The 27347-nt window shown below is 42.7% G+C and overlaps 1 protein-coding gene across 14 annotated transcripts in view; it reads right to left on the bottom strand.

Moving 5' to 3' along the window:
* RBFOX1 (RNA binding fox-1 homolog 1) overlaps positions 1-27347 on the bottom strand; it is a 2017010-nt gene that overhangs the window by 582657 nt on the left and 1407006 nt on the right. For all 14 annotated transcript variants that reach the window (XM_034670396.1, XM_034670397.1, XM_034670388.1 and 11 more), the window contains one exon: positions 6701-6742. In XM_034670396.1, the coding sequence (XP_034526287.1) occupies positions 6701-6742 (42 nt within the window). The remainder of the gene's footprint in view (positions 1-6700; positions 6743-27347) is intronic.

Below are 27347 nucleotides of genomic sequence, written 5' to 3' on the forward strand. Positions count from 1 at the left end.
GACATCAACCAGGTAAGCTTTTTCCATCCATGTGCTTTTATATAACGTCTCTCATTTCAGGCATTTGTCACTTTCACATGTGCAACTTTGTCACGGTTATTTGACAAATTCCTGTCTTCTCTGCTAGACTGTAAGGTACAGGAGGACGGGAATGTGTAGATTTTGGTATATCTCCCCTATCTAGCACTGTGGTTGGCATATGGTTCATGCTCAAAACCTATTTCTTGAATAAATAACTGAATGGAAGCAGGCACTCTGTAGTCCAAGAATCACGAATGCTGTGAGGTTTCATCAAGTAATGGGGGGCTTACATTCCCTTCCCTGTTGCTCAAACTGCTCCTGAGGACGGGCTGGACTTTAGAAGGGGGTGGGGGCAGGGAGGCAGGGGAAAGGTGTCTCTGATTCTGATAGCTCACTTCCAAGGCAGCCGGGAAGTTTCATTATCTGATGCCCAGATGAAGGCAATGGGTTTAAGCCAAGAAGATCATTAGCAATTTGCATTCTGCAATCCACATCACTCTTGTATCTAGCAGAAATGAGAAACTTGCTTCTAACTGGCAAATTAAATATTGATAATGCAGAACTGCTCGACACCATCTTTCACAAGGCTGGCACTGTAATTTCAATGTTTCTGAAACTTCGGTCATTTGCATTCCAACGTCACAATTTTTGTCATAACTGTGGGCACTCTGTAACATTATGTAGTTAATATTTGTCTTTCAAGCAACTCATTTTTAACCTAAATAGATGTATTTGCCAAGGAAACTTTGTGTTGCCACTGTAATTGGAAAACCAACGTCAGTTGTCATAAATAAGGGTTAATGGGGAGAAAATAAACCCATTCATATCTAACAACTATTAAGAGTCTCTTCCATACTAGACAGTATTCTAAGAACCTCATATGCATTTGTTACTTTAATCTTTGTTTGCAGGGACACACAGATACACAGACATACGACTTATGGAATATGCAATTATCTCCATTATACAGAGGAGGCATTCGAGGTACAGAGGATTTCAGTAACCTGAACAAGTAGTGAATTACAGACCAGATTTTGATCTCAGCAGGGCCTAGCTCCAGGCCCCTCATTCTCAACTACTATATTTTGCAAACAATGTTTTTAAAGTCTAGATAGATGCTTGGCTGCTGCAGGCTCCAAGCCTGAGGCACACTCCCTTTCTGTTAAAAACAGGGCTCAGGAGCAGTGAGACGCTTGTCAAAGTTACTGTAGTTTAGACTGAGAGTTTCTCATTGACATAAAAAAGGTTGAGAGAAAATTGAAAAAGGAATCACTTTCTAAATAGCTCCCCCTTTCTTACTGACTAGCAGTTCACCACCTGAAATCGGTGAGTACCACACACAGGGCAGGTGTCTTACACTTTACAAAATGCTGAGCTGGACACTGGGTGTAGGATACCTATTTCCCAGGATCCTTTGCCTGGCTCTGATCTCCAAGGTTGGAGGGCACAGCAGACATCCTTGGGGATATTTACTAAGCTGGTGATGACTCTCTCCCTGATGATCAAGTCCTCAATGGCTGCCCCTGGGTAATGAGGTTTATTTATCCTGCTTCTCCGGACACCGCTGATTGGACCAGAGTGAACAACTGAGCTAGACTGGGCCAATCACATGCGTTTTCCAGGAATTTGTAATCAGGAGGCATTAACAATCCCTATACCTGCAGGAACCTGCAGCATAAATCTTAGGGGCTGAAAGGTGCCACAAGCTTAAAAAAGGTAGAGATCCTTTTTCAAACGAAAATTCCAGAGTGGGCCCACAAGGAGAAATCAAGATGAGGGAGGAGGAAGAACTGCCTGAGTTCTGACAGCTTTCTGATGCTAAGCTCCTTGGGAGGCCTGGTTGTATGCGTTTTCTGCTTAGGCTAACCTGAATCAGTCCTTATTATTTGCTTAGTAAATGAGAGGCATCAACTATGGAACCTGTCCTTTGAGGTTTTTGTTGTTGTTGTTGTTGTTTAATGTGGGGGGGGTGGTGAGTGGGAATAGATACGCTGGATATCTGTATTCTCTGCCTGGTATTCCTAGTAGGAAGAGGAATGAGAGAATCATTGGGAAGAACACTATATTAACAATAGCTAATACTGCTGATTATGAGCCGCACATTTTTTAAAGTGTTTTACATAAGTCATTTTATCCAACCAACGATCCGGTGAGAAAGCATCCCCACCTTATACACAGGGAAACTGAAGCTTTGAAACAGTAGAGCAAATTTAGATCCGAGATACGAACCTAAGTCTATAAAACTAGAGCTCCTGACCACTCCTAACCACCTGTCGTACCATGCTGACTCTCATGGTATCCATTTGCCATATTGCTGATAAAGATTTTGGTCCATGAACAAATACTGACCCGCCTAGGAGCCAAGCCTTTGCCCGCTTAGTAGTGTTCTAACCAAATATGTTAAACAGTCTCCAAACCAACATCAGATACTCACAGAACAAACGATGCCTTTGTACCCAAATATTTTATGTGAATGCTAACAAACATGGTCATTTGATCCCCTACCTTATGACCATACCATCTTTCCAACTGGTAGATCTCCCAAGTACCAGTTGGGAGGAAGGCACAGGGCTACTGAGGTCACATAATTTCTCTCTTCATCATTTTTCTGTCTATTTGTCACTCCAGAACGGTAAGCGTCGATGGTTGGGTTATGGTAACTGCACAGCTAGCACTACCCGACCTGTTGGCTTCATTCACCAGTGACACTGGGGCAAGGCAGTAAATACAGCCCATAGAGTCAGGAGCACTTAATGTACAGATCTCATGGTGAGCTCTTGTGGATCAACTCCCCAGCAGAACCCAGTGACAATCTGAAATGGAAGCCCAGAGGAAGGCTCAGCCAAAACCTGGGATGGAGGAGTAAACAGGTTTTCTGTTCTGTAGTTTGCTCACTTGGGAACACGAGTTCCTTCGGACAAGGGCAGATCACGGGTCAGGAGTAACTGGATGAGGCCTTTCTCTGGGGAAGAGTCGGGACTAGGAAGCTCATGGACAGTATCTCTGGGGCTGAGCTGGGTGCTGGGGTGAGATGCACTGTCAGTAGCTGATGCTGAGGGTAAATGAATAAAGACTCTTCTGGGCTGGTTCCAAAGAACATAAGGCAAAATACAAAGGGAGGGTCAAGATGAGTAGAAAAGGTAGAATGGGGAGATATGATCTGTGAGAAGTTGGCATTGAAAGCATCTATGCAATTCCATAAGCCAGAGTTCAGGTATTTGCTGGGGTTTTAGATGCGGCTCCCACGGCCATGTGTGTGGGATGAAAGGGAGCACTGAAAGGAGTTGGCAGGAAAAAACACCATGAGGGACAGAGAGGGCCCACGCGGACTCCTTTTGTGGTAGACTCCATTGGATAATGTCACCAAAGATATCCCCAAATCCTGTTTTCGATCAGGTGACAATGGGCCTGTCCCCTGGGATGACTCATGCCTGTTGTAGCCAATCACTGCGATCCCAGGACAGTGGGAGTGATTGGCATAGAGATTGGCCAATGCGATGAAAGAGAACCTCTATAGAGAAGCCCAATGAGAATGTTATGTGAGGAAGGGATTCTTGTCCTTCCTCTTGGAAGAAGCAGAGAAAGGCCAACCGAAGCACAGAGATTCCAAAGCGCTGCACTAACACCGAAACTCCACTAAGTCAGCCCTCGCATTGGGAGGTGATGAAATGTTTTTATACTTTAAATAATGCATAGTTTTTCTGTATTTGTAGACTATAATATCCTAACTGGAAAAAATTAAAAACTGATATCATTTTCAAGAGTGTTTCTCAAGAGTATATTCTCCATCCAAAAATGTTCTATGATCAGATGATTTTACAAAACATTGCATATTATATCCATCTCCCTGTACTTCACTTTTGCACATTAAGGGCTCTGAAAAGTCCTTCAGTTATCTAAAAAAAAAAAAACCAAAAAATAAAAATTAAAAAAAAAGTTTGCTTTTCTTCAACTTTTAAAAAATGAATTAGAGAATTAACTAAATCGGAGAATTTGTTTTAGATTTGTAATATCTTATAGACATGCACCTTGGAGTCCATTTTGGAAAAAAATGATTTAGAATTTGTGAGAAAGAGAAAGGAGAACAGAGGAGCAGGTCTGGGGCATGCTAGTCCCTACACAGTGCCCACATGCACGAAACAGAAAGAGCAGCTCTGTCTTTCTGCATGAGCTGCTTTTTCCAGGAGGCCAAGAAAAAAGGATGCATTTTAGAATTATCCACTTGCATCCCTGAGTTCTGACAACATAACAGAATGAACAAATGAAGAAATATGAACTCGGCCACATGCCCATGGTCTGGCCATCCTGTACAGCAAAGCTGGAAATGCAGCTGGATTGTTGTATTTAAAACATATTTTTTGAAAGTGTAGCTGGCAGGCAGGCACTCTTAAATGGTGATGGTAACTAAATGGATAACTATTTTTCTCCCACTGGCTCTCTTTCTAAGAAGAAAAAAATGAGAGTAAGGAAAATGCATTTCATTGAGATGGCCAAGTATTAGAATTTCAAATCAGAACCAAATTTCTTTCAGGGACCCTAAAAAAAAAAAAAAAAAAAAAAAAAAAAAAAGTAAAATAAAATAAAATAAAATAAAATAAAATAAAAGCCATCACCTTAATCAAGAAAGTTCTCTTTTCAGGTAGTAGAGGGGCTGAGTACACAGCTACGACAGGAAGACAAGGAGGAGACAGAGTAAATATCCACAGATGTCAAAGGCCAGACAGCATAGTAACACTGGGCGTCTCCCAGGAAGGAACTAGATGCCTAAGATTCAAACCAGAAAGGAAGCCTTCACTGCATTCCCTTTGATATCATTTAAATTTTGAACCACAAAAATGTGTATTCCATCAATTTAAATTTGTTTTCTATTGATTCAAAACATAAATTAGTTTAAGATATAAAAACAAAAACTACAATAGGAACAACAAACAAAGCACCAATTCATGATATTAGAGATAATTTTATATGGGGCTATTGGAGCCACACGGGGACTAAAATATATGACCCATTGTATCAAACCACTGCTTGAATTTATTCAATAGAGTGGGGAGGGCGCCATCCTTGCTCCTAAACCACTCCCTGTTGACAATGTCCTCATCAATGCTGAATAATAAACCCCTCAAACTGCACACAAGCACTTGATTACCTCGGAGTCTTTCATTTGCCAGGAGTCTCATTTGCAATAGAGATTTCAGGATTATCTTAATTCTGAGGAATTTATCAGGGATTCCGGAGACAAAAGCATGCATTCCTCTTTATCTAGCTCTGACCTAGTTCTGGCCATCATCCTCATCCAAACAGGAAGAGAAATCTGAAGTTGCAATACATTATTTACCAGGATGAACCAGTAATTCAGACTGCAGGGAAAAGCAATAAGAGAGCTCGGGAAAGCTTAAAACATCTTGAAGGCTATTTCACGAAGGAGTCACAGCTAATGTAGGCACAGGTACTTAGGAGTGAAGTGGGTATAGATGAGAGGTTAACAGAGAGGGCCGTGCTGGGAGACCACATAAAATAAATATGCATAAAAGAAGACATCCGCAACTCACTTCCTCCGTTCCACGCAACCAGACTCTGTTTTACACAAGGATTTGACAAACCTGATGCCAACAGCAATTGTAAAATGGAAAGAACTCTACAAATCATTGTCGTCTTGAGACTGGCATTACGTAAATGCTCTGAAAAGTTACAAGGCAGTGTATAAATGACATCCGACTGGTTTAATAAATTATTCTGATGCATTGGCTTCCTTTGAGCACAATGGTTCCCCAACCCCAACCTCACTGTGATGCTTTTAAAAGCAGTTGGTTCCTCCAGGTTTTATAACGCGGAAACACGATGATAAGGCGCACTGTCCAGTAAAAATTGCCAACTTCCATCAGCGACATTAAAACTGGGCCAATTATGATTTCAAAGTCATCCATCCAAAATATGAACACATTTTTAAAAAATACAATGGGAGGGGGTGGAGACAATCATAATATTTCTTAAAATACCATACCCACGCCAAGAAGGATAATATCAACCACGATACCATGAGCAGAATGATGCCAACCAGCGGCATTTAGAAGCAAAGCATCCTCCCCTCATCCAGGGAACACTTTTTATCCCTAACACACTTGAGCACTAAGAGAGTTTCATTTTTAAGAAGGTGAATAGCATATGAGGTTTAAAATTCTGTCTCTTTCTTCTATATACACAAATGCCACTAAAACTAAAAGGTCTACAGAGGACTTGAATGCTCCTAGAAAATGTCCTTGACATATTAGTGGCTCACCCACCCCAGTTAACAGCAAGAGAGCATTTTAGCCACTCAGCAAACAGCCTGGTATTCACATTAAGAAGGCAGCAAGACATCCTTTTGACCTTTGTTATTACTTAGACCTCGTGTTGTACATAAAAACAGTACAATGATGTCAAACAAATTCCAGAAGAGAAGTATTTATTGCTGAATCTAAATCAAAAAATCCATATCTACTATAATGGCACTTCAAAAGAAGATATACTGTATTTACCAGCTCAATCAATACTAAATTAGCTGGGATAAATATTTTCAACTCTACCAGTCTTAAGATGAAGCCCGCTATTTAGAACCCTGTGTCTTGGGAGAGACAAGGAAATTTTTGCTTATCATACAGAAAGGAGAACCAAGAAGTATTTTACTGGCAGGTGCACCTACCCTTAGTTGCTCTCTTTCACAATTCATCTGTTGTCTTGAAACCTACAAAGAAAGAAAAAGAAGGGGAAAATCAGCAGGTTCTGCACAAAAACAACATGAAAGAAAATGGAAAGTTGCTTCTAATCACCCGGCTCAAAGCAGACCCAGCATTAATTAATTATGTATTTAATCTTTTTCTTTAGGTCTACATAGCTGGAGCTTCACTTGGATTTTCAGTCGTGTGATCCAGAAACACAGCTAGGATGAGCCAGAGTCTTGGAGAGATATGAGGAGAGAGATCCCGTAGAGGGCGTGGGAGGCAAAATGTGCCCGGGGATGAAGGTTCCCCTCGGTGTGTAATTCCCTCTGGCCCTAAGGGTGCTGGCACTCTTCACTGGAGGCCCACTCAAAATGGTTGGGGCTAGGCACTGGCCATCACACGACATCTTGTCCCATGTCAAGGGCCCACAGTGTCACCTACATGCCTTGGCAAATGGGCTCCATTTTATGTTCCAGTTCTAATCAGACCGTAGTTAAGTCCCCACATAACTGTATTGGGGAGAATTCTGAGGACAATACTTATATTAGACAAAGAAATTCTGATGAATTTGTGGTATCTACCGTAAGCTCAAAAAGGAGAGACTGGTGACACATATGCCATGCCTCGATGACCCTGGCCCTACCAAAATGAGCTTCTTAAAATCAAGGATGATTCTTTAGAGTGACCCCATAATGTATCGTCCAAACAGGAAAAAGGGATGTGAGCTGGAGGAGAGGGTAGGGTGGCATTAGTGACTATGCCAGGGACAGCAGATGTGAAGTGGGAGTGACAAGGCAAACTGTGACACATGGCCACTCTACCTCTGCGGGGACTGGCTCACTCTACCTTCAGCTCAAATAGCCAGGCTGGAGTAAAATCTGGGTCTGCGTTCACAATGGATTCTGTGTATTTGTCACATATTTTTTTTTTTTAAACCAATGAAGCAACCCCTGACTCCTTGTATCTGACAGTATACTGCAGGTTTTTGAAACTTTCACTAAAGGATAAAAAGGTTTGGAAACTGACTTTTGATGTATATTTTATGTATTTTGTATTGAAAGCTTCTTTCTACTTTCTCCAAAACAAAAACAAAAACAAGAATCTTTATTTTGGATGTGCCAGAACCTAAAATCTATAAATTGGTGTTTTGCAATGCTCTTTAACCCAGAAACATCACCTCAGAATAGTGCCTAAGAAAATAAGAAGAGATAGAAACAGATGTTTATTTACATGTCAATTAACTACAGCATTATTTCTGAATGAAAACAATTGCAACTATTAAAATGTGCAGTAATGGGAAAATTAAAAATAAATTCCAGTACACTCATATGATGACACAATGTGCAGTATTTGGAACCACAGTTTTGAAAAACAGAAATGGGAAATGCTCAAAAGGCACTATTTAGTTTTTGAGAAAAGAAGCTACAAAGGTGCGCACATGTTATAATCCCTGTTCTGTTTTAAAAAAACTCAGTAAAATAGACCATTAAAAAGAAGGAAGAAAGATAAAAGAAAAGAGAGAGGGAACAACTGGGAGGAAATATTCCAAAATATTCAAAAGAAAATGGGTACAATTCTATAAATATATGAAACACATACACACAGTGGATTACACACTTGAAATAAGTGACTTTATAGTTTGTAAATTTTGTCTCCATAAACTGTCAAAAAAGGAAGTGGAGCAAATCCACAGAGACAGAAAGCAGATTAGTAGTGGCCGGGGGATTTGGGGAAGAGGCCGTGAGGAGTGACAGCTTCATGGGTTTGTAGTTTCCATTTGGGGAGATGAAAAAGTTCTCACACTAGAGAGTGATGGCTGCACAATACTGTGGATGCATTTAATGCCCCTAAATTGTACACTTCCCAGTGGCTAAGAGGGTAAATTTTACCGTATGTGTATGTTCCCACAATATAATAAGTGAGACAGGTGAGGAGATTCTGGTTCTAGGTAAGATGGAATAAGCACGGTTCACCCGTCTCCACCCAGTTGGTGCAAGTGTTAAGTGTGCGTGGAACACACAGAGCAACGATCTGCGCTCTCTGCAAGGTAAGCAATAGCAAGGGGAGTGGGCAAGAAAAGAGATCAAAGCACGACTAGAAAAGTGGTAGGTTCTGCCCCTTCCCCTCACCAGCATCCCCTGGTATGGATTCAAGGTGCCCTAGAACCCAGGATTAAGCATCAAAATACAGAGAGAGAGATGCCCAACATCTGCTGAAGGGAAAGTTTCTCTGTGATCTGAGGTGCTCTGGTCCCAGGAGGTACCAAATCCCCACTGACTTTTCGCTCTGTCCTCTCTTCCACTTGGCCACAAAGGCAGGCATTGTTGCAGGAGCACAGGAACAGGGTAAAAAAGCACCAGCTCTCTGGCTGGAGGACAAGAAAGGGGAGGCCTAGGAAATAAAAAATACTTTGAGGATCCTGGAAAGAGTTTGGAAGGAAGGAAAGAGTTTGGGAAAATGATACCATGTAGTGATTTTATGAACTCGACACTCACCCCTGAGCCACACGTATATGCATATGACCCACACAGATACCACAGACTTTGCAAAGTGACCTGGATGGACCATTGCTTGGGTCCCAGACTGGCCACTAGCATGCATACATATGGGACGGACCCAACTATTACAACAAAGACTTTGACAGCAGAAATGATATTGGAAGCAAAATGCACAGAAGGAAGGTAAGAACTTTCAGCCCGAATATAACTGGATCAATTGCCTGCTAACACAAAAATATCAAAAATGTCCATAGAGGAATAAGACCCAGTGTGTCATAACATTAATATTCAGTCTACCCAGGTTACAACTAGAATTACTAGGCATAACAAAGAAATGAGAAAATCTAAACTCACATGGGAAGAGACAGTCACAGACACTGACACGGGGATGACACAGATGTTGAAATGGTCAAATAAAGATTTTAAGCAGCTATTATAAAGACATTCCAACAAGTAAGGGAAAACACAGTAAAACAAATGAAAAAAAAAAACAACAACAATAGACAGTGTTGGCAAAGGAATTGAAGCTACAAAGAAGACAAAATGGAAATTTTAGCACTGTAAAAAAAAATAGCCTAAATTAAAAAAAAAAGAATAAAATAAAGCTCTACGAATGAGTTCAAATGTGGAATGGAGATAGCAGAAGAGACTAAATGAACTTGAATACATAAGAATAAAAAGCATCCAATCTAAACAACATCCAATCTAAAAGAAAAGTAAATCCAGGGACCTGTAGAATAAAACCAAAAGATATAACATCCATGTCACTGGAATTCTAGAATAAAGATAGAGTTCACTGCAGAAAAATTATTTGAAAAAATAATGGCTAAAAACTCCCCACATTCGGCAAATGACATAACCCTATACATTTAAGCTTAGCAAACCCTGAAGAGGTAAACCCAAAGAAATTCACATCTAGATATAATCAAACTGCTAAAAACTGAGAAACAAAACAAAGAAAACAACAAAACAAAACCAAACCACACTTCAAAAACAGCCAGAGACAAATGATGCATTATTTGTGAGACAGCAACAATTCAAATTAGTGTGATTTTTCATTTAAACAAACAAAAACCAGGGAGGCCAGAAGAAGGTGGCACATGATTTTTTTAAGTGTTGAAAGAAAAGAAGTGTCAATTCAGAATTGTAATTCCATCAAAAAGAGCCATTAGAAATGAACATGAGATATTAAAGAAACTAAAAAAATTCATTGCCAACAGGCCTGCTCTCACAGAACTGTTACAGGAAGTTCTCCAGACAGAGGTAATTTGATACCAGAAGAAAATATGGAACATCAAGATAAGAGAAAGAGCAAAGGAAATGGTAAACATATGGGTAAATATAAATACAATAGACTCGTCTACTCCTCTTGAGTTCTTTCAAACATGTGTCATGGTTAGAAGCAGAAAAATTACAAAATCGTCTCACAAGGTTTGCAACATACCTAAGATAAACCCAACATAAAGAGACAAGAGTAAAGGGGTACATATGTCAGGAAGGTTTCTATATTCCGGCTAAACGGTAAAATATCGACACTATGTAGACTGAGAAAAGTGAAGTATGTGTGTGCTGTAATCCTGACAGTGACCACTTTATAAAAAAAACATGCTAGAAAAGAAACAAAACACCCCAACCTAAAACTCACTCTATACAAAAATTAACCCAAACAGGCCACATATCTCAATCTAAAACTAAATTGTAGTAGGTTCAATTAAATAGTGATGACAATATTTTTTTCTTAACGCTTTGCTGTGGTTTTCAAAGTATCCTTTCGGTCACGCAGGACACTTACAATTGGAAAATATTTTAGTATCAGTGGCTTGCAGTAATATGTGTTTTTACGGTTATTGTTATTGTAATAGTGATAGCTTTCATTTTAATTAATTAGCTAAATTGCTTTATCTAATAACAAAATTAATATTTTTAACAGGTGTCCTCAAACCCAGGAGGGTTTGTCAGACACACAGAAGCGCCATGACGTTTAAAAAAACAAAGAGCCTGCTGACCTACACAATGTGATGTGATGCCGTGTTATAGTGCTCCCATTACAGAGCACAGCAGATGCAAAGTTCACCAGCAGCCATGAGAATAGCTATGTTGTCCTTCGAATGAAGCTGATTAAGGAAAATGAGATTTGGAGATGATAAAAAAAAGGACATTTTGAGTAATTTCTGTAGTGGACATTTGGTTTTGTTTGGTTTTTTTTTTTTTTTTTGAGTTCTTGTTTTATTTATTTATTTATTTTCATTTTTCCTGGATGGCATCCCATATTGTTTTGCCAATATTCTTTTTTTTTTCTAAGATTTTATTTATTTATTTGTCAGAGCGAACTAGCACAAGCAGGGGAAGCAGCAGGCAGAGGGAGAAACAGGCTCCCTGCTGAGCAAGGAGCCCGATGCGGGACTCGATCCCAAGACCCTGAGCTCATGACCTGAGCCGAAGGCAGATGCTTAACTGACTGAGCCACCCAGGCGTCCCTGTTTTGCCAATATTCTAATAACGATTTCCTGCTTCTCCTTTTTGGGCATTGTTCCTGTCCGATCCCGTAAATATTCTGTGAATATTCTGCTGCCTAATGGAGCCTACCTTTGCCATTACCTCTTTGGTTAGAAGTCAACTCTGTAACACCCGCATCTTCTGAGCAAGATGGCTGCTCATGCCCCTTCTTCACCAAGTGATAGAGTGTAACTGGCCAGTCAGGCAAGATGGCTGAGTCCCATCACGGGTCTGTTACAACTGTGCTCATCATGCAACACTCTGAGCAGGGCGTAATGATGCTCTGAAGGCTCGCTGGTTAGTGCTAGTCCTCTAAATGTTCTTCCCATAACCATTACGAGAGAGGGCTTAAGAATAAAGGCACCTGTAAATTCTTATCATCTGTTATGAAGAAAGACCCTTCCAGTGTACTCTTTAAAAGCCAACCTTGAAAAATACCTTAAATGTACACTTCACTAAATGTCATTTCATTTGGAAACTAACATGCAATATTTTTTTTTTCCTCTCATGGCAGTAACGCACAGAACCAATATATTTTATAGCCTAAATGAAAAAAGGGAAAGTGGGAGGTCTGGTGCTGCTCCTTTAAGATGCTTCCAGAGAATCAAATACCGCTCTCGATAGGGCTGCCAAGTAAGCACTTATGAAAGGTTAGAAACTGAAGCAATAAACTTCAGCATGAGACCCTTTGCTCTCCTGGTTGAACGGGATGTTTAATAGCAGGGATTCATCTTCTCCCATCTCCTATCTTCATTGAGCCAACCAGGCCAAAGAATCTTTCTCAGACTCATCCTTTTTCATCTTCTACTGACTTTGAGCTCTCTCTTCTCAGTTCTTCCCACTTTATCCTGACCCTATTACTAGCTTGATTTCCCCTCCCACACATCAGACTGGATCTACAAGGGAAAGGACTGAGTCTTATGCGACTTTCTTTTTCTGGAGACTAGGACAATATCTGGAATCCATTCATTTTATTTGTCTATCCATCCATTCCTCCATGTATTCAACAGCAAATGCATACAGACACTGTATATTCTGTATATGAGACACTGTTCTAAGTACTAGGAATGCAACAGTAAAAACAGAAGACTTCTGGAGCTAAGTGGGGAAAAACAGCAAATTGATAACTACAATACAGAAAACATTAGCTACGATGAGGTATAAGATGTGCCAATAGCACACAGGAGGGACAATCATCTCATTTTAGAGAGTTGAAAAAATGTGCTATTTTTTGTTTGTTTGTTTTGTTGTTTTTTAGAAAACGTATCCAGAGAAAGAATGAATTAAACAAAAATCCTTTCAGGGAGAGAGGAGAATGTGTGGAAATCTCAGTGAAATTATGAAGTGCGAGTAATTCAATATGGTGGACAAATCAAGCAAAGAGGAAATTGATGAGAGATTAAGTTAAACTGGGAAAAGTACAAGTCGGATGAAATAAGACACACAATAAATTAATGGATAAATAGATGTGTAGATTGTTTGAAATACTATAATGTTAGAAATTCTAAATTTCAGGGCGATTGTGAATTATTCAGAAGAAAAGCACCAAAGAAGTCTAGCAACAGAGAACTCAATAAATCAAATCAGTTGGTACCTCATACATTTCTCAAATTCTCCATTTTCATAGTCATTATAAATTCTTCTAAAATAAGATGGCATTCCCTATAAAGGCATGCTTCAAAGTACCTAGGGTGAATTCTACAGTTTGCCTTTTCCTTAATGCATTTAAGGATTATTGTATATATTTGACATGCATACTCTGAGTTACTACTATCTGACAAGCACTGTGTAATGGGAGGAGATACAGATATAAATGACACATGGTGAATTTCCTAAAAATAAAAAAAAAATTTAAAAAAGAAGAAGAAGGAAAGAAAAAGAAAATTCCCAAAGAGAGGGGAAGAGATGAATAAAATGGAGATTATAGTGCCTGGCACGTAGTAGGTACTCAATTAACGGTAGCTATAAATAACTCCCCAAGACACCAAAAGGGTAAACCCAGGGTGGCCATCCTAGAAAAAGTTCAACTCCAATTTTTCAGGGAAATTATATAGTTTAGTTTGCATTCCCTTCAGTGGAAAAGTGAAAAAAAAAATAAAAAGAAATGTTAACCTGCCTACTCTCCTTCTGGGTTCTTATATGAAATGTTTATTAGAGATCTGAGTCCAGGAAGACCTCAAATCCCTGAATATAATGCTGTCCATCGCACTGGTTATAATAAAGCTCATTGCTCCTTCCAAATGTATCCTACAATGAAGAGTGTCCTCTGAATCCAGGCAAACAGTACCATTTATGTCAAATATGAAAATACAGAGCGCATCACTTGTGGTGGTTGGGTTTTTTCATTTGTTTTTGTTTTTGTTTTTTTTGCATAAGGGAGAAAAAAGTGTGTGAAAGTGTGAAAGTAGTAATTGCTTAGGATTCAGAAAAGGAAGCAGGGAATAATCAATTGAAAAAAAAATGGAAACAAAAAGTCACAACAATGAGTCAAGTCAGCCATGATTAATTAACTCGATTCTGGCTCGTGTTGTATAAATTGAAGAAAATGCATTTGAGAGAACAACCTGGGGAGTCCGCTCATCTCTCCCCCAACAATTTCATTTCAACTTTGGGAAGAACTAGAATTTGTTCCTTAAGTCTTGTCGTCTTGTAGAGGTCCCGGCTTTGGGGGCAGACAGCAGGGCGGGGGGAGGGGAAAAGAGCTTGGCAAGGGGGGAAAAAGTAATGGGTTTGTTGTTATATAAAACCTTGAGCAGGGGCACCTGGGTCGCACAGCGGTTAAGCGTCTGCCTTCGGCTCAGGGCGTGATCCCGGCGTTATGGGATCGAGCCCCACATCAGGCTCCTCCGCTATGAGCCTGCTTCTTCCTCTCCCACTCCCCCTGCTTGTGTTCCCTCTATAGCTGGCTGTCTCTATCTCTGTCGAATAAATGAATAAAATCTTTAAAAAAAACAAAAACAAAAACAAAAAAACCTTGAGCAGATAAGCCCAAAGACTGAAAGCTCTAACATATCTAATTGATGACTAACAACGGTTGGGATATTGAGCATGTCCCGAGATCTCAAAATGCTGAGTGTTTCTAGTACTTAAATGACCTATGGTATGGTATGTGCCAGGCACTACACATTTAGCAGTGAGCACTTCTCCTGCTGTTCCTGGTAAAACTGTATCATTTTGATGATATCGGCACTTCTATCAAGAGAGTCCCTGCTCCAGATGTAAGTCACTGGGTAGATCCAAGTGTTGGTTATCTGATTAAAAGGAAGTCAGAGGTCAGGAAGCCTGCAGAACTTGAATGAGTCTCAAATAACAGGTTTTAAGGAGCTGTTTTCTTTAGGGAGAAACGCTTTTTACACTTCCTCTGCCATGCACCCACTTGTTAAATGCCGCATTAGGAAAAGAGCAAGGCCCCCAGGTCTGAGACAAAGGCATCCTGGCAGACAGATTCGATAGCCAAACACCACGCAAGAGGTGGCAGCCACAGCAGCACCTGGCAAGGCTCCCCTTCAGCCTCCTGCATCCATCTGCTTCTTGCAAGGATGCATTCTCTCTCGGAGTTGTTCATTTCAGGCCTCCAAGTGACAGGGCAGCCCCATGGCCACAAAGAGGCCCGGCTGCTCGGACACACGCACACACTTGTCCAAGGGAAACCAGAGAACGTCTTTGCATCTGATAACTTGCAAGATGGGGGAAACATATTGCCTATTATTTATTCTAATAATAAACCATTACCCCAGGCACATTTTTATTCTCCAGATTTAATATGGTATTTTGTGAACCAAGGCAGAGGAGGGAGGGAGAAAACAATTGTGGTTATTAGGAAGATGATTTCTGTTTGTTTCAGACGCAGAAGTAATCATCATTCCTTTCCTTCATAATCAAGGGTTATAATCCCCCCCCAGCCCTCCCCAACTTCTTGCTCAGGCCAAGAAAATTCAAACAACACTCACCAAAATGTCCTGAGGAACTAAAAGGGCTTGGCATGCTTCCCTGAACCATTCTCCTAGGACCATCATTACCTTATAGCCAGAGAACTCCGACTATGGAGCAGGGGATCTCAACACCTCCTATTGTCCCCCTCTCCATATCCAGAGGTGGGAAAGAGTGGGGAGAACCGGGTGGGTGATTTACATGTCACTCCTGTATCTCTACTTAGATGGGATGGATATATGTTCTCAAGACATTTTCATATTAAGACGTTTTAAGTGGAGTGTTGTTTTTTTTTTTTTCTCTTTTTCCTTTCTGGTTAGATGCTGCAAAGCTCTAATGATAATTTTATCACAAGTTGATAATTTTATAATCTGCATCCCAATTAAATAGATTCAGGAGAGACACACACAGGCCACTGGCCTTATCTGGGCAGTCATCCTGATCATGTTAATTGAGAGACATCTGAAAGGCAGCTTAAATGCAGTGGTGAAGAGGACAAACTCTAACAGTCAGATTTCCAAGGGTCAACTCTCAACCCTGCGACTTATTAGTTTAGGGAGCTTGGACAAATTCCTCACCTGGACCTGCCCGCACATCCCAAAGGGTCATCGCAAGGTCTGAATGAGTTAACATCTGCGAAGCAATTAGAGAGTGCCGTGGCACACAGAAAACACCAAATAAGTGTCTTTTCACTGTAAGAAAGTGAACTTAATCCAAAGTCTATTGGTTGCTGTTGCTCTTATTTATTCTTTTGTATAGGTTGACAATATACTGGGTCTGCCCAGCTCTTTGCTTGGATGTTAGGTGGACAATAGCACAGTGACAGAAAACCAAGGATTTGAAAAGTGGCTGATGCTTCTGGAAGTTTTGTGCTGCAACATTAAAAGTTCACATCCACAGATCGCAAGAGTATGTCAACAAAAATAAATCATGTAACAACCACTGTACTATCAGAAAAAAAAAAAATAGCAAAGTGAACCAAGTCCCATTGGACCAATTTTCCAGACAAGGAAATAGGGGCATAAATGACTTTCCAGTCGAAGGCAGCTCAGGTGAACATCCCCAGGCTGGCTTTCTAAGCCATGTTGCTATCTGCATCTAAAGAAATCTTTACATAGCCTTAAGAGGTCTTTACCCTTCCTGATTTCTGCGACTTTACAAAATGTCATCATTTAAGAAATGGGAACAATCCTGTAGCTGGAAAAGCTTGAGGAGTGTTCATTTTGTAATTTTCCAGTTCAGTTGTCTGAAAGGGTTGCCTGGGTGGTGGCTGTTATTGTTGCTGTGTGTGTGTGTATGTGTGTGTGTGTGTGTGAGAGAGAGAGAGAGAGAGAGAGTCATACTCTTCCTGGAAAGCTTAATGGAAGGATCGCTGGAAGATATACGCTTCATGAAAAATGAATGCTTATAACCCCTAAACTTAAAGAATCTTTACTGGAAGAATTCGGTTTACAAAAGTTCTGAACAATGAGGAAGCATTCATGTAAATTGCAGGCAATTTAAAAGGAAAATCTAGGTCATCTGGCTGTTTGCTTTGTCATCATCTGTATTAATTAGACGCTGGAAGTAATGACTGAGCTCAGAGAGCTCTTCAGATTTAAAATAATAATAATAATAAACCAACAGAGCACAGCTTTACCTTCGGAAAGAAAATATTTTCACAAGTAGAATTCTGAAAGAACCTGAGTGGGAAAACCTTGCAATTAAATTCTGCAAATGCGCTGTGAAATAATCCCAGGGGAAGTCTTATCTGTACTTAATATTCAAATAAATATTCTTTTTGTGTGCCGTGCATTCAATAGGGTGCATTTTATTTAATTTAAGTGTATAACGTAATCAGTATCATGAGGAATAATCACAAAGAGCAGTAGAACCCTTTAACTAGGATAAATGGGCTGGCTCCACAGTTGAATGGGCAATCGTGGGTGAGGAAGGAAACGCAAAGTGCAGAATCCCAAGTACAGGTTTCCCTGGATTGTCCTACAGTACCTTGGTACTCAAAGTTTGGTCCACGGCATCATCTGGCAGCTCATTAGAAATGCAGTTACCTCACAGCCCACCCCAGACCAACCAAATCAGAATCTACGTTTTCCAGGACCCCGGGTGATTCACATGCACGTTAAATCTGGACGGGGATTGAGGTCAGGTGAGTTGGGGGCTGTGCTCCTGTGTCTTGATACATGGTAGGCACCAAAAGGCTGCCAGAGCAGGCTCACTCCCCTAATCACCCCAGCCCTGAGGAGGAGAGGGGAGAGGGCAAGGGTCTTTCAAGTAGGGACAGTGAATAATCCATGCACAGCAGGTGCTTCTCTCTTTCTTGGGCTGAATTCTGGCCATTTCGCGTCTTTTCTGCTGACTCACATTACCTTCCCAACTGAAGCGGTTCTCGCTCTGGCCAAGAGCCTCCTTCCACAAAGGTAGGGCATGCTCTCGGCCACAGCACTTGGAGACTTTGGAAGTTACAGCAGGTTTAGTGCAGGGGCTGTGCTTGTATCTGGGGACATCAAAAGGATTTTCAGTTCACATGGACCCAAGCCAGGGTCCCTCAGAGAGCGTGAAAGGGAACTCTGTCACCACCAACAAAATGGCAGGTGAAATTCAAGGATAGACCTCCTTAACAATGAACAACTTGTTCCCTGTGATTATTCAGGAATACCCTGGCTAATTCCAGCAGGGAATTATCAGAGAGCTTGGGTGGGGGAGAAGTAATGCTCCTCTAACAGACCTAACATAAGAAGCTCTGTGCGGGTGGTGTTCCCGGGCAGGAGCTGGCCAATGTGTAATTTGCTCATGACTGTGGGTTTGAATCTTTTCTTTAAAAAAAAAAAAAATGATTGATTAAAAAAAACAAAACAAAAAACCAACCAACTTGAAGGAGAACAGGAGGAGATACAGTAGCCAGGAGGACAGAAGCAAAGGAGAGCTGGTTTCCTTCGGCGGATTAAGCAGAGCTGGGAAGCCACGCTAGCCTCAATAATGAGTGCCTTAAATAATGAGGAAGTCCAGCCAGTCAACTCGGCTGAAACCTTCCTCTGCAGCCACTGGCAGTGCTGCTGGAGAAGAGGAAAGCCTCTGTGATTACACTAACGTGGAGGAGATGAACGGCAGGTCACCACGGGTGAGGCACTCGGGCTCCGTGGGTATCGGGCAGGCAAACAGGGACCACCACGGCCAGACGACAAACAAGCTGCCTGCCTTCTGTGGGCAGTGGGTGACGTGGGATGCCTTTTGGCAGCAGAGAAAAGTGGAGTATTTAAGTTTTCGTGATAACGGGCATTCATTAAGTCCTGGCTTTGTAAGGTGTACTGAACTAAGGGCTTTCTCTGCATTATATCACAGTGGATCATTGTATCTGCTCGATGAGGCTGAGAGTATTTTCCTCCCTAGTTTGTGGCTCAGAGAAGTTAAGCCACCCGTTCAAGCTGACACAGCAAGTGAACGGCAGAGCTGGGATCTGAGGCCTGACAATGAGGCTGAGGGTCCATTTTCTTGATCACTTGCTCTTCCTGCCTCTCTGCCTTCAAAGCTGTGGGGCACGTTCTTACAGCACAGCTGCTGGTTATCTGTTTTTCAGCCTCTTAGCCACCTACCTGCCACCCCAGCACCAGCTCTGGAACAGGCCACAGACCGAGTGAGGCTTCTCCCAGCCCAAACCAGACCAAACATGTTCCCTTTCTGGGGCAATACTCTGCTTCACACCCATAATCTCCTTTCTCAAGTATCTTCTTTTCAGGATAATACCCACAGTTCCTCAACTTTGCCTCAAGTGACTCAGATTTGAGTCCTTTCTCTTTCCTGATCACTTCCTCTAAGATAAAGGGGGGAAATGAGGCAGAGAGAGGTGAGTTCAGTTCCTAGATCTGCCAATTAATTGTTGGAACTTGAATATACTCCATAAATTCCTGCAGTGGGTTGAATGGTGTCCCCCATAAATTCATGTCCACCTGGAATCTCAGAATGTGACCTCATTTGGAAACAGGGTCCTGGTAGATGTAAGAAAGGCAGGGATAGAAATGAAATCACAGTGAATTATGGTGGGTCCCTGATCATGAGAGCATCCACCAAAGAGAGGACACACACAGACACACCCGAGAAGAGGCCACGTGACAACAGAGGCAGAGAATGGAGAGATGCAACCACAAGTCAAGGAACATGAGGAACGACCAGAAACTGGAAGAGGCAGGGAGGATCTTCCCCTGGAGCCTTCCGAGGGAGCTGGTCCTGCCAACACCTTGTTTTCAGACTTCTGAACTCCAGGCTGTGAGAGAATAAATTTCTATTGTTTGAAGCCCCCCAGCATGTGGTAGTTCCTTACAGCAGCCCTAGGGAAAAAAATACACTTCCTCTGGCTCATTTTTTCATCTGTAAGAGAGGTGGGAAAGTCACGCCCTCAATGTGCAGAGGAGTCCTGCATCATAGCATGCCCGCGACCAAAGAGCAGCCCCTTCTATCTCCATGCAGACATTCAGAAACAATGCCACATGGGCAGAACTGAGACAAAGCTCATGGGGGTCACACACATCCAAACCACCAGGCATGACTTTTGATATCATGACTCTTCAATATCAATCAATAACTTATTCTCCGCCTAATTTTCTGAATATCCATCCCATAGTCCTCCACCTTGCCTCGAGGGGATCCCATAGGTTTCCAACAAAGGTGTCCTAGTTGACGGTCTTGCTGCAATTCACACGTGGTATGTCTGTCCCATTCTCCAAACCAACCACCCCGGTGAGAAGAAATGACATGCACTGGGTCTAGGTTATCCTAAACAAACCGATACACAAGTCTACTGGCGTGCTTTCCTATTTAATACATTCACCAACCATGCTTCTGACAAGACTTCCCAGATGTGAATTGCAGATTTACGAGAAGTCACCAGCCTACACTTTCTAGGACTTTCCAGCTTCCTTCCATCTGTTTTGAAAACTGCAAAGCTATCTGATGGTTTCCCGTTTCTGATCTCGTATCCCTCTGCTCTCTGCCACACAATCTCCATGCTATTTAATGATCCATACCCAAGTTATGCTATAGTTTTAGGATATTAGTCTAGGTAAAATATTTAGGTTTATTTAGAGCTAACGCTGCCCTAAGACTGTTTCAGCAAAACTGCCTCCAACACCCCTACCAAAGTTTATCCCATCCTGATTGAAGATGATTTCTCTTGACAGAGAGCAAACAAACCAATGGGGAGTTCTCTTTCTTCTTTGTGATACAAGACTGCCAATCCCTTTCCAGTTCTTTCTGATCAGATTTTGTTTTTCAATTTCTCTGTTTTACATTAGCATTACTAGCAACCCTGAGTTAAGTTCGTGTGAAGACAGGGATTGCACACTGATGTGGTCATTTACACTTGTAAATGAGGAAACAGAGGCATAGCATGTAGCTACGGGGCAGAGCTGGGATCCACACTCAGATCCGACTCATACTAGCACCTTCTCTTATGAGCCTTCTGTGCTGATCATAAACTTTTGGATATTCTAAGCTTTCCCTACTGTCATCACCAAGTTCCACACTCCTGTTAGATTTTCTAGGTATGTCAAGCTTGAGGATAATTCACAGCTGGTGCACATTTTCAAAGAAGCACAGGGACACACGAATGACCTCTGGGAGTCTTTCACAAGTAGAAGTCACGATAATGTTTGGATGAATTTTTTTCAAGGTGGGGGGCTCCTTATTGTGATGGAATGAAGAACTTATGATGATCAAGCATCAGCGAGAGAAATTCCACCCCACCCATCCCCCCCTCCCCGACAGCCCTAGCTGAGGCAGAACAATCCTGCAGCTGCCCACTTACACCCAGTCAGAGCGTGAGCGGTGTGCCAATTTGATTAGAAAATGGCTTACACGTAGAGCCAGCCCTGTCTATTAGAGGGGGAGCTGGGCTAATGAATCTTGGAAATGGGAAAGTCTGTCCATCCTTCTTCAAATCTGTAAGCCAATTATTATATTGGATCTTGACTTCCAATATTTCTGCAGGCTTCTAGGCAATGAAACTGTGCCAAGCAACAGGCAGATGAAAAACCATGTTTCTCAGGGCTGCGGACACCGTTTCTGTGCTGGAGATTAAATCGTGCTTGCTTGCCTGCTCTCTTTCTTCCTTCTTCCTCCCTCATTCTCCTCCTTTCCTCCCCCCCCTTTTTTTGCTTCTTTAACACCAAAAACTGCAGTCTATATATTACAGAGGTGAAGGGAAAGAAATCTGTAAGTTTTTCCTGGTAAAATCAAATAATTTGACCATTCTTCTTCCATCTAGAAACCTTTCCTTGCCATGTCTTTTGAGAGTTGAATTCTAAAAGGTGGGACTCAAATCTACATATGCTTGTTCCCTGGCTACCTTTATCCAAGTACACTGGTCTTGGTCAGAGGAGAATAACACTAAGGATTAGAGGAAGTGTAGTGAAGAGGGATAGAGCAAAAACTCTAGAGCCAGACTGCTTGCGTTTGAGCCCTGGCTTGGCCACTTCCTAGTGCCTGGCCTTGGGCAAGTTACTTAAGCTATCTGCCTTCTATTACCCCATCTGGGGGGAAAAAAAGGTGGGGGGATCTTAGCAGTATCTAACTTAGAAGGTTTGTATTAGGCATATATGAGTTTATATCTAAAAAGCACTTTGAGCAGTTTCTGGCATAGAGATAGTATTATACAATGCTTGTTAAATAAAATAGATGCAATTAACTTATCCAGAGAGACAATTCATCCTCTCTATTCATTCCCTTGTTTGTTAGTTGAACAATTACTTGAGTGTCTATTGTGTGCCGAAGAGTTAAGTAAGACACTTCTGCCTTCAGGAAACTCTCACTCTTCTAAAGAAGGTTGACTGTTTCTAAGCACTTGAAGGTATAAAAAGTGTTAAGGAGAAAGGAGCTGGAGAAGTGGTGCCCTCGACAACCAACCATTAATTTCTCAGCAAGTGTCCTGCTGTCCAGACAGAACAGGAATATGTGAGTCGTGGCTGCAGGACAGCCAGACCTCTGGCCCTGTTCCCTCCAAGGGTTTGGGGGAGGGGGATTTGGCTCAGACTCCAGGGGTAATGATGCCTGCTTCCGAGAAGACCAGCAGCTGACCCTTTGCAGCCTGCCTGCAAGGCCCAGCCGGACTCTGTATCACACGCTGCTCATGCAAATCCTTCCCTTGCAACTAGAAGACACAACAAGCAGACTGCAATGTCCAGAACAGCAGGTGTCACATGTAAACTTACTCTGAATCTGATTTAAAGGTGGCATAGTGCCCTCCGGCAACAGGGAGGTGGGGTCTGAGAGTTGGGGGAGCAGGGAGAGAGCTCGGAGGTGCCCGGGGCCAGGACCTGAGAAGTATGGCAATTGTACTTCTGTTTGATAGATCAGCCTGTCCTCGCCCCACGGGTCCAGGCCATTCCTTCCTCTCTGTACTTGTATGCAGACATGCCGCCGCTGCAGGGAGAGAGGAAAGGCTCTGGGAGTGCTGCTGTGAGGTATGCATGTGTGCACACGCGTGTGTGTGTGTGTGTGTGTGTGTGTGTAATAAAGAGAGACAGAGAGGAGATGAGGTATGTTGGGGGTATAGGGAGGATGAAAGAACAGGAAAGGATATTCAAACTATTCAGAGATCTATGTACTGCCCTACGCTGTCCTCCATTCATTGTAATTCTGCAATTTTGAAAAGTAAATCAAACTGCTTGGCAAAACCATTTTGTCATGGCACACGAATTAAATTATTAATTGGAACACATTGAACATGGCCTGGGAGCAATTAATAGTCCTGGAAGTCATGAAGGGGGCAGGAGAAACACCTGCCTTACAATTACTGTCTTGTTGCTTCCCTGTTAAGGAGGTCTTGCTATTTCTTAGAGTGATCCTAAGAAGCTGGGCGTTAGGGAGACCCCCACATGGGAGGAGCGCATCTTGCTGACACTTCCACCCTGAGTCCTGCCAAACAGCAAGCACCCGAGTTTGCACACAGCCCACTTCTCTGCTCTGCTACAGCGTGGTTAAGGATCTGCTCCAAGACCCAGTGTGCCCAGCCCACCGGTGCCTGTGCCAGCTCACCCTAGACCTGGCTTTCCCTCCCAAGCAAGGCTGAGGCACCGCACAGGAGTCTGGGGATCCCTGTAGGTCCCTGTGGTGCAGGACAGATACGAGCTCTTTTCAAACAACTCCTGGTTGCAGGGGTTTGTGAATCCCTGCCTGCCCAGGGCTGCTTTTGGATGTGGCCGCTCCAGTTTGAATCCCTACAGCGCCATCTGCTGGCCAAGTCCTCTTAGTGCGGAGGAGCTCTTGACCGCCTGGGACAACAGAGAGGCAGAGACCCTAGCCCTGACACCAAGCACTCCCCACGACTCCAAGGAGAAGGCGCCACCTTCTACTGGATCTTCCCAATGCATGCTGCCTCTCCTCGGCCTCGAGCCCAGGAAGCATGTGACTGCAAACCTAACACCCTGGGATCTGGTCCCGTTCCCGCTGCTCTCTCACCATGTGGCCTCTGATTGTCCCATCCCCTCTCAGGGCCCCAGTTTCCTCCCATATAAAGTGAGGAGGTGGACAGGGCGATTTCCAAGGCCCCGTCCAGCTTTGGCTTTCTGTGAGGTGTGACTTTGAGGCCAGGCTAAAGACCAGCACCACCCAGAGAGAATTGCAGCTTATAGCTCTTCACTCAATCTTGAATATATGGTCTAAAAGGCTTAACAAGCGAGGCCCGGACGCTGTCCAACATCTACAGGAGTTTCTCCGTGAGGGCCTATAATTATTGCGTATTATTAAAAAAAAAAGTGCATGAGAGAAAAGCTATGGATTATAAATTCATGGTAGATTATGTTTTAATGTTCCCCAAACAGAATAATAATTGCTAAACTGCTTTGGGTATCAAGCTTCATTGCACTGAACTGCTCTCCAAGAATTATTATTTTTAAAAATCACTTATGGTAGCAGGATGGCCCAATGTCACGGAACTAGGCTGTCCATGGCAGCCTCGGTCGGAGCCGCCATGCACCCATGTGCTAATGTCGGGGCAGTATACAAGTGCCAATGCTGTAAATTAAGGTGCAATTTGTAAATGCTTCATTAATATTTATTAAATGATTATTAGATGCTCTTACAATCTTTAATAAGATATTATAAAGCATGTCATTAAAATGCATTAGGAGCACATTCTTAGCAAGTCACGCCATAGCCTGCTGTTAGGGAATGCCTGGTTTTATGATCCTCTTCCTAAAGCTTTCCCCAAGATGTGATTATCATAAAGACAGAGAAACTTAAGTCGTTGCCTGTTCTAACAGCCCCAGGATGGTGGCAGATATCACCCCCACGGCCTTCAGAAGCAGTAAGTCTTACACGCTAACTCCCTTTCCTCTCTGGGTGATTAAAAATGGCGGCCTACTATATTGTGTTGAGAAGGATTCTGAGGCACTACTTGAGCTAAATGGAAAAGAATACAGTAATTGGTAAGTGATGCCTGCTGTGTACACTGTATCACTGGAGAGCGGGTAACACCCATCTCTGATCTAGGAGAAGGAAGATAACCCAGTCAGAGGTGTCCCTGTGTGTGCTGGGGACATATCCATGCTGAGTGTCATTATCTAGGTCCCATTTTGGTTGCCTCATACCCACATGTACATGAAGGAAAGCATGAAACAGGAAAGTATCTTCTAAAGAATATGTATGGAAAGATGGACAAAAAATAGATCTCTATTCCGTTAGCACCAAGAAGTCTCCCCTCTGTGGCCCAGTAATCATTAATTTCCTGAAGATCAGTAGGCCTTTCCTTCTGCAGCTTCCCAGTGCATGTTCTCTTTTCTTCGAACCGTCAACATCTCTCCCCACCTCAGTGCCTTTGCACAGCCTGGCCTCTTTGCTTAGATTTCTCTTACCCCTACTTGTTAAATGGGATTCCTCCTTCTTTTTCATGCCTCAGATGAAATATTCTGCAAGAGCACTGCACTGCCCATCTTGGGTCCTGGCTGCATTTATTTATTGCCAAGAGTAAATACTCAAAATCCAGAGGGTAGGGTCCAAGCCCCACTTCTGCAGCTTTCTCGCCACATGAACTTTGGAGCCAGTGATGTAACTTCTCTGCCCTTCTGCTTCCTTGGGTGTAAAAGAAAAGTGATAAGAACAGCACCCATCTCATGAAGTAAGTGAACTCATACACAAAGAACATTGAGAAAGTGGTTGGCATATAGTGAGGACCGGGTAAGTATTCATTTTCTCGTTTTGCCCCCTTGACTCTATTTGCTTTCTACTTCTTTTTTTTTTTTTTTTAAGATGTTGTTTATTTATTTGACAGAGAGAGAGACAGGCAGAGAGAGAGGGAACACAAGCAGGGGGAGTGGGAGAGGAAGAAGCAGGCTCCCAGTGGAGGAACCCGATGTGGGGCTCGATCCCATAACACCAAGATCACACCCTGAGCTGAAGGCAGATGCTTAAGGACTGAGCCACCCAGGCACCCCTGCTTTCTACTTTCTCCTGTTAATTGTCAGCTGTACTGGACTATTGCCCCATCTGGAACCTACCATAGCACCTGGTTCATCACTGATGCCCAATAAACATTAGTTGAATTTTATAACAGGGGCTTCAGTAGGGTTCTAATGAGTAAAGCATAATTTCTGCCCTGATGGGGCACCTGGGCTACGAAGAAAGAAAATGAAGGGCAACATTTCAGTTAAACCTCAAAAGCTCAGAGCAAGAGGGATGGTGTGGTGAAGTAAGGAGATCTTTGGGGTTCCACAAACCTGAATTTGAAAACTGTCTCTGCTCCTTCTCAGAATACAAACTCGGGCAAGTTATTTCACCTCTCTGGCTTCTGTTTGCTCATCTTTAGAATGGGGGTAATATGGGGCACCTGGGTGGCTCAGCCATTAAGCGTCTGCCTTCGGCTTAGGTCATGATCCCAGGGTCCTGGGATCGAGCCCCGCATCGGGCTCCCTGCTAAGTGGGAAGCCTGCTTCTCCCTCTCCCACCCCCCCTACTTGTGTTCCCTTTCTGGCTGTGTCTCTCTCTGTCAAATAAATAAAATCTTAAAAAAAAAATGGGGTAATAATATTCACCTTCATGAATCAGGAAATATATAGATATATATAGAGAGAGTAAATATAATATATATATATACACACTGTACATAAATTTGCTATCTAGATATAATATTCAAATATATCTGTTACAGACAATCAAAGATGGTATTATTACATTATTTTACTTAGTGTTATTTTTATTCTTACAGGAGGCTTGGAAAATACCGTGGTGAACATGTAATGTAGCCTGTACAGATAAGCAAAAAAAAAAAAAAGGGGGGGGGTTTAAAGTGAAAGAATCAGGCTCAGATGTGGGCACAAGATCCCAGAAGAGCTTTAGACCCCTCAGGAAGCATCTCTGGTTTTCTAAGAAACACTGTGAGCTACCACCAGCCTATTCAAGCCCTTCAGGGAGGGCTCCCATTGGTGCCCGCAAGGGTCCTGCCAGCATCGATGTGGTGGGGGGGGGGCAAGGGAAGGGATCCTCTTGAGTCCCCTGGGCATCCCCTCGCACAGAGACTGTGGCAGAACAGCGGGGCGGGGGCGGGGGGGCGCCCGGGTAGCGCAGTCGTTAAGCGTCTGCCTTCGGCTCAGGGCCTGATCCCGGCGTTCCGGGATCGAGTCCCACATCGGGCTCCTCCACTGGGAGCCTGCTTCCTCCTCTCCCACTCCCCCTGCTTGTGTTCCCTCTCTCGCTGGCTGTCTCTCTGTCACATAAATAA

This window comes from Ailuropoda melanoleuca, chromosome 10 (assembly GCF_002007445.2).
Source record: "Ailuropoda melanoleuca isolate Jingjing chromosome 10, ASM200744v2, whole genome shotgun sequence".
Lineage (NCBI taxonomy): Eukaryota > Metazoa > Chordata > Mammalia > Carnivora > Ursidae > Ailuropoda > Ailuropoda melanoleuca.